Here is an 8,481-nt window from a genome sequence, read left to right as displayed (position 1 = left end):
TTTGTTCTATTTTTCTTTCCTTTTTGCCTCTTTTCTTTGTCATAATCTTTGTTCTATTTTGGTGAAGTTTATCAAACTTTCACTTTATTTCTATACATTCTCTTTCACCACCGGAGATGGAATGAGAAGATCTCGAATTTATTATCGAACGCTATTGTCAATTTGCATCTCCAAAACTTAATTCAACATTTATGACAAAATCATAGAATAAATCTCCTTTTTTTAAAGACATTTTTCTTCAAAACAATATTAGTAAAACAAAATAAGACAAAGAAACAAAATAAATGGTTAGAAGTAATAAATGAAATATGCACCTCTCCACTCAGTAAATATCTACACTCAATTCACTTTTCCACAAGGGACTTGAATTATTAAAGTTAAAATCTTCCTTCTCCTTTATTATTGGAAATATAGGATTTACATTTTTATTTGAAATTTGAATTTGATGATAATTTGTCGTAAACATAGTCCTATATAGCATTTGTAAAAACACTTTTGAGATATATAAAATTGATAGTATTTTCAAAAGAAACATTCTTAGAGTTTTATCTTGATTTATAGAAGTCAATCAACGATTCAACAATTAGAGCTTTTGTTTGAAGAAGCATATAATTATCTTGTACAAATAGCATGTCATTCTTTGGAGGAGCATATAATTATGATTTTCTTATTTTCTGTTATTCACTGGGACATATGTTGATAGTTCCTTTTCTCGCTCTTAAGTATCATATCACAAAGGAAAGGGTTTGATGAGGAAGGAGAGAATAGATGGTGGAAAGGGAGATTGAAGGTAGAAAAGTGAAGATAGGTAAATGGTAGGAGGAAATGTGAAGAGACCAATGTTGTAAACAATACTCTAAACGGAGGTAGGTTCCACCATAGTCCATTAGCAGTAGGAGGGTCAAAAGAAAATGAGCGTAGGTGTTGGAAAGGGACACCCCAAGACCAACAGTTTAACACAAAAATCGTAAGGACAAAAGAAAAAAGCCTATGGAGCACTAAGTGACCCCCCATCGATTATTATGTCGTTTAGAGTGTGCATACCGACCACCACTAGGATCAGGATCGCAAATCTACAAATTATTATGGTCTTAGAATTCATTGTTATGTTTGACGCTGGTAAAAATTTATACCATTACATACAAAATCTTAAATTGTTTAAACCACAACCATGAATCATGGCCAAGGTAACCACCATAATTCTGACTTTCTCCTTAACTTTTTTCTTTCTTTTATACAATTATAACGAAATTTTTATAAGGGAGGGAATTATGTGAATGGATTCTGGGGTCAAAAGCAAACCTACCCATTCCAACTTAATAATCATGAAAAATATTCTCATCATAATAATTTTGCCTCGTTTTTCAGGGATACAAGCAAATGTTCACTACAGAAGCTAGCAAACAGTTCGCCCATAACATATAGAGGCAATGTAGAGATTCTTGGCCCATTTTTCCTGCACAAACATCAAACTATATATTAATACCTAGCGGGGGCAAATCCTACACAATCAGCAGCAGTACCACATATCACAAAAATCATACAGAAATCTTTGTATTATTTTGATAAGTTCTTCTCTAGGTTAATCATTCCCAACAAAGCTATCAGTACTCTCCAGATCCTCAGATGTTAATTTTCTCCAATCAAAAAAATTGGAAGAGGACCAAAAAACTCGAGGAAAACCAAAAAGGAATAACAGCAGTGGCGCACCATAGAAAACTGTTAAGATTTTAATTTCCTTTTTTCATCATTAAAAAGAACAAGGTTCACAAATCACTGTAATTTCAGATATTTTTTTTCGTTTAACAAGTTGGATTAAGTTTAACCATATTCATAATTGTCCAATTAAATTAATAAATAATCAAACCTAAATGGATTGGCAAACACCAACATGCATGCTAAAACTGCGCAGATCCCAAACATAAAATTAATATAACTGGAAATTACCTTAACATGGGTACTAGGAAAAGCAGATGTACGAAGCGTCTCCTGAGTTTCATCAAGCAATTTCCGCTTTGGTATGCTCAGTATGAAGGCTGCCTGGTCACTGGTAGCAGCCATAGAAGTAATCCGATAACCATTCTCCCATCGACGATGGATTCCTTCACTTGGATACAAAAAGTCAATCTCCACAACCTTGCATCATCAAACGAAAAAAAAAAAACAATCAGCGTTTAAAATATTCATACAATACCGAAAATTAGTGGTGAAAAGATTTAGATACCTGATCAGAATACCCAGAATTCCTGGACATGACAACACCCCAGCGGCTGCCAGCAGTAGTCATTGAGGTAACATGGAATCCTTCTTTCCACTTCTTGTTTATCCATTTGAAAGGAAATGATTCACTGACTTTGTATGACTGCTGCGTATAAGGAGTTCCTAAAGCAAGGATTCAACCACGAGACAACAAACAGAAAGTCATTTAGTTTGAAAAACAGTTGATATTTCTTTCATTCAATAAAATAAACGGGGTAAAACAAAAGTAACCCTCCTGTAAACTATTTAAAAGTTTCTTTTGGAGCTTCTTTAACTAAAGTTTTTGGAAGAAAAGTTCATTTTCATTACGTAGCAATTCAATTGCATATAGGTTAAAAAGACCGAACATATGGCATGAAAACCACCATGCGAACAAGGAGAGAATCAATGTCTTCTATAATGCAACACAAGGAGAAGTTTAAATTGATGTTAAAAATAACACATTGCAGTAAATGCCGCCTTGTAAGTTAATATTACTCAAGACACAACAATTGGCATCACAACCCCCATGCAAACAAAAAACGATATATTCAAAAGTTCAAATCAACTACCGCATAAAAGATTGTAAAATGGGACAACAATATTTTAAATTCAAAAATAGGTGCCATGGGTCATGGTGGCCAAATGGGGCGCAATAAGTAAACAATGGCGAAGCATAAAGATTTACGTCAGGCTTTTCAAAGTAAATAATATAAACCTTTGGACATGACAACCAAGGAACTCCCATTAACTGCACCAGCGATTGCACTGATGTAGTAATTTTTCTCCCATTGCTCCATTATCCAATCCTAAAAGATCAAAATACCAGTAATTCAGCACAAAGACATCAATTATTTAACTCATACATATTTATGTTTATTTAAGAAAAAATGAAATATATAAAGCAAGGAAGAGAAAACACGCCTTGTGCAGGAAGGCCAGAGATAACTCATAAACTTGTGAAGAAAAACCCGTTCCTGCATCCATGATTAGTGCCCATAAATTTGCTGCAGAGGCTACACAGCTTATATACAACCCATCCTCAATACCCTTGTCGACATGTTGTCGGAGCCTAGTGTCTGCAACATTATAGTGATATCTACAACAAAGAAAATGTTATTTAAGACAAGATCAAGAAAAGTAAACACTTTTTAAATGAATATGCCAATGCGTATGCTGGGCAATCTAACTTGTATACGTTTACTCCTTTTAAGATAATTACCACACATAATAGTAACTAAAAACCATTACTGCTTTTATGGCAATGGAGCGCAATAAGTATAAAAGCAATAGACAGAAAAAATCCATAAACCTAAAATCAAGTAATAAGTAGGTTCATTTAAAGAACTAAAGGTTCCTAAAATTGTAAGTATAACCCGGGATAAGTAGTTACAAATAAGGTAGTTTGAAAATACTAAATTCATTTAAAGTAAAACTATTTAAAGGATTAAAAGTTCCAAAAATTCTAAATTGTATAGGGGGGTAGGGGAGCAGTATAAGAATAATATTTACTCAAGATCATGAAATTCAGGGTGAAATCTTTTTAGGTTTAATTTACAAAATGTCCTTCAGACTAGTTCTTACACAAGATTATTGAACTTTCCTAAACAATGTCAGGTTGCACACCTTTGTGCTTTCGTGGAAAATGATTCCTTAGTTTGCTCTTTCTACTCCTATATTTATTGGCATTCTGATTCTGATGCCATTGCCCAACTAGGCAATATTGTTTCATTCTATTGCTAGGTCATAATGACAGAATTTGAGACTTCAACACGCATAGATATATAGCTGACTTCTTATGGCCTCACAGATGAGTCAAATTATGGGAAGCCCAAACCCAATAGTCAGGAATGGAAAATTCCTGAACCATGACACATTTTTAAAAGCAAAAAGAAAGAACGCCCCAAGTCAAGCAACAACACTCATTGCTCGGACACATCAAAGCAAGAAAATTTTATGACTTAACACATAATCTGGAACATCATTAAGAACAAAGCCAGACAAAGGATGATGTAATAACTACCTCTGCTTCATGGGACGACGTGCATTATACACTGATATCCATTGAGTAGCAGGACTCCCCAATCGAACTTTCTTCTTAGGTTGTTCATCTTCTTCAAGATTTATAAGCATCCTACCTCTTTTCTGACCAACCTATTTATACAAGACGTTTAGCATTTGTAAACACACTGCAATCATCAAAAATAGATGATACTGTATTAACCCCCTAAAAAAGAAATATAAAAATAGCCACCTTTAAAGCTCCATCTATTCTGATAGGTCTCAATGGAGTGCATGGTTCAATCAAGCTTTCAAAAAATGATATAAGCTTGGAATAATTTGGCTCCTCATCAAATCTCATATTAGTAACAGCTTCAAGAAACTGCTTAAATGGTGCAGGACAGAAGCAACACATCAACTCCGGGGAAGTGGCCATCTTTTTCTTACAAACAAGAAAGCTTTTATTGTCACCCTGTACATTTGGTCAATAGAGAGAAATTATATCACATACAAAGAAACCTCTAAGAAGCAAGAACCAACATAAAACAAGATACTAAGAACAGCACCTGATAACCCTGCCATGGTAATCTCCCTTTAATGAGAAATATTAGGGTGTATGCAAGAGACTCGAGATCATCTCTTCGACTTCCAGTTCTACCCAAATGAGCGTGTACACTAGCATACCTTATCGTTCCCCTGCACAAAAAGGCATATTATAGATATGTAAAAACAAAAATATAGCGACACAAACAAAAGCTTGAGACCCATAAGATTTACAAACCTGAAAATATCAGGTCTCTGGTCATAATCAACATGTAGACCAGACGATGCATCCTTCCATCTAGAAGCTGAAGAAAATGCATGGCATGGACATTTATGAGCCATGAAAATATGAAGTAACTCCAAATAATTAAGAACTATAGGTGAAACGGAGAGTCAAAACCAAAGAAAACAACATGTCTGAAAGAAAAAACATACCTAGACCAAGATCAATAAGATATAGTTTCTTATCATCAGCAGATCCGGGCTGGCCAAGCAGAAAGTTTTCTGGTTTCACATCCCCATGAACAAACCTGATTCCATGGTATGAGTTCCATTAAAAAGATCATTAGTCATGACAAAGTCAAAATGAATGAGAATCTTAGGCTAGACAGGACAGAAAAAACTATCACACGCATTTACCCTTTCAAGTGGAGCTTCTCAAGAATTGATATAGCCTCTACTGCAATGCATGCAGCCATACTCGGAGACATTCTGTTCAGAACAAAAAAGTTAATGGGCAAATGTGCGAAGCATTTAAGTAAATTGGGCTAATAAGGAAGAATTTGAATCTTACGATTGGCCAAGAGAATTCCATACATCCCAAAGACTGGGCCCAAGCATGTCCATGACCTGAAATAAATTGTTTTACTTTAGACAATAAAGAGAAAATCAATATACGCTGACACAGGAAACTGCAAACTATATCTTACCAAAATATAGAAATCTCCTTGTCGGCCCTTGTAATGAACCCAGGGAATTCCATAACAGCCATTCAGAGTACTTTTCAATGTAAAAAAATATAAGTGAGAATTACATAGTATCATTAGATCAATTGAAGCTAAAAATACATTTTCTTGATAATCATGAACAAACACAAAAGGCAGATTACTCACCTGTAAACTTGCCACTCATAAGGAGGTCCATAATTGCAACCTTTACTGTTTCTGTGCTCAAACTTAAGTGCAACCTGTAAAAAAGGTTAAATAAGGAAAAACAATGTATCGTTCAGCATAGGCTCACTAACACTTCATTAAATCCTCAAAGAGATTGAAATCCCGAGTAATACCTCAACCGCATCAGGACCTGTTCGATCAGAGCCACCACCAGTTACCCTTCGACCAACATAAACTTGACCAAAACCACCCTTACCCAATTTCCTTTCTATCTTATATATAGGAGAGTTACCAACTTGTACCTGCAATTAATAAGAAAGTATTCACCTCAAATAAAGTAACAAGGTACTGCCAAAATCTTTATTAACTAAAAACAATAACTGCAATGGAGTCTGGAATAAGTGGGAAACATAATAAACATTACTCTAAATATGTACAAGAAAACATCTATTACCAAACTCAAATCTTCTCCTGAACGGCCAAATTTACACTAATTCAAAATATCAACAAAACAAAAAAAAGCAAGAAATGCAATAAATATTGTAATATAACCATTATATCCAGCCCCAGCATACTTGTTAAGATTAAAGAAGTTAGCAGCTGTAACTATTATTTCTGAAAATAGCACCATGAAGAAAACAAAATTATATTTGGAAAGTAAATAATGCTATCCAGGAGAAGTATCATGCAAATAGGGTATACCCTCTCAGGGACAGGAGTTGTGCTGGGTTCTTCCTCAGCTACAGCCACCTTATCTGCACTTCCACCCTCCATCGCAATGTTATTATTGGCCACTACCTCTACGTGATTGTAAATGGGTTCTGGAGCCCCTAAAGCAACGGGTTCAGGTAAAACTTCACAAGGTTCAGGGTCCAGATCAATCAATCTTGCTCCACGGCCTCTACCAGCTGCAGTTCGCCTTGTGGGTACAGCTGGTGAAGGCCCTTTGCCTACAGCTGTGGCATTACCACCTCTTCCTCTTCCACCTCCAACTCTCCTCCTAGTTCGATTCTGAGCAGGTTGTGCCCAATTCTCTCCTTGCTCAACAGGTAGTGGACCAGTCTGAAGATCTCCAAGCCTTTTCGACCTTCTAGCTCCACTTCTCAACTCTGGCATCCTCTCCCCATTCAAATCATAGCCCACTTGAGTATCGCCCAACGAATGGTAAAATTCCTCTACAATGACAAAATCAAAGCAAACAGACAAATGAGACTGAGAAACCTTTTTAGCAACAAGAACATAACCTCCTCATGATCAACTGAAAAATTATAAAGACGAGAAAATATCTAAGGAACCAGCCTCGGTCAGACATCAGATAACAACATAAAGAAAGTAGCGTACTGAAAAAGCAGTAGATACCAAGAAAAAAAAGATTCCATTTTCAGCAAAATATACTCCACAACCAAAAGAATGTCCCTAAAAGCATACAAAGAAACCCGTCACTTTATGCATTCCAAATTCAACGCTCACTCCTTATATCATCATTGTCGGTCAATATCCTAAACTATTCCACAGAAAACCAAGAACACAAAAGAATCCAAAACATAAACCACAAACAAGTTCTTATCCTAATCTCCATAATCAAAACAGATGACACAAACTCCAAAAAACTCAACCGATTGCTTCATCCGAAACGCCGGCAGCACTAAAAACGAAAAAGCTCAAACCAGATTGAACACTCAAAGAGCAAAACCAACAAATCTTCAATCAGATCATTAAAAAATCATAAATATTTAAAAAAATCACAAAAATTAAAAAAAAATCCCCCAACCGTCATCGCACACACTCACCGGCAACATCTATCTCAGACCGATTCACACCAAAGAAAAAGTCCAGAAATTAAAATAAAATAAAATAAACATAGATATTCCAAGGTCTGCAGAAAAATAAAAGGAAAACAAACCTCACAGATCGATCTGGCAAGCTGCGGAAATGGAAGGATCGGGGAGCGATTGACGTAGGGGCGAAAAGCGAGGGCGATCGAAGTGAAGATCGTGAAGGAAGGAGTGAGGAATGAGCCGAAAATGCGTAATGGTGGAAGAGGAAAAGGTGGAGAAGGCTTTGAAAGAGTGAGGGGAAGGAAAGTACGGCTAAAGCATCGTGATGGAGAAATTTAGGGTTCAAAGGGAAGACGAAGAAGAAGAAGAAGAAAGAACGGTTCGTGAGAGTATATTAGGTGGATGAAGATATGGGTTACCCTCTTTTGGTTTTTGTTATCTCTGCTTCTCTTTTCTTTTTCTTTTTTTTTTTCTTTTCAAAGAGAGAATGCGGTAATGGTGAGTTTATTGTTGTTGGTTTTGTACGTGTGGGTTTGTGTGAGAAACTGTTTCTTTTGTGTTTTATTTATACACCATGCAATGCAAGTGTGCCCTCATTCGCACCAAAACGATATTACAACATTTTTATTTTTATTCTATTTCTAATTATCAGTTTCCTTTTTTTTCTTTCATAAAATATATCCGTTTCTTGCAATTCAAATATTTTTTATTTTTTAATATTTTCTTTGACTTTTCATGCTTCTGCAGTTTCAAAGTCTGATAATTGGCCGATTCACATGTATGCATGAATGTATAAAGATAGAAAACGG

The 8,481-nt window shown here is 35.6% G+C and overlaps 1 protein-coding gene across 1 annotated transcript; it reads right to left on the bottom strand.

The window, feature by feature from the left end:
• Positions 1 to 1,290: 1,290 nt before the first annotated feature.
• Positions 1,291 to 8,222, bottom strand: LOC124830051 (casein kinase 1-like protein HD16). The gene is made up of 17 exons (XM_047303662.2): positions 7,798 to 8,222; positions 6,597 to 7,069; positions 6,068 to 6,196; positions 5,895 to 5,968; positions 5,712 to 5,781; positions 5,576 to 5,631; positions 5,422 to 5,493; positions 5,218 to 5,312; positions 5,021 to 5,087; positions 4,806 to 4,935; positions 4,493 to 4,711; positions 4,262 to 4,392; positions 3,163 to 3,337; positions 2,957 to 3,047; positions 2,225 to 2,382; positions 1,948 to 2,136; positions 1,291 to 1,456 (listed from the first exon to the last, which is right to left on the bottom strand). The coding sequence occupies exons 2-17, from the start codon at positions 7,008 to 7,010 to the stop codon at positions 1,397 to 1,399; spliced, it is 2,130 nt and encodes a 709-aa protein (XP_047159618.1). The 5' UTR covers positions 7,011 to 7,069; positions 7,798 to 8,222; the 3' UTR covers positions 1,291 to 1,396.
• Positions 8,223 to 8,481: the final 259 nt, after the last annotated feature.

This window comes from Vigna umbellata, chromosome 5, assembly GCF_029865625.1.
Source record: "Vigna umbellata cultivar VRB3 chromosome 5, Vumbellata_1.0, whole genome shotgun sequence".
NCBI classification, from domain to species: Eukaryota; Viridiplantae; Streptophyta; class Magnoliopsida; order Fabales; family Fabaceae; genus Vigna; species Vigna umbellata.
The sequence above is the reverse complement of the archived record's forward strand: the minus strand, read 5'-3'. Positions and strand labels throughout refer to the sequence as shown.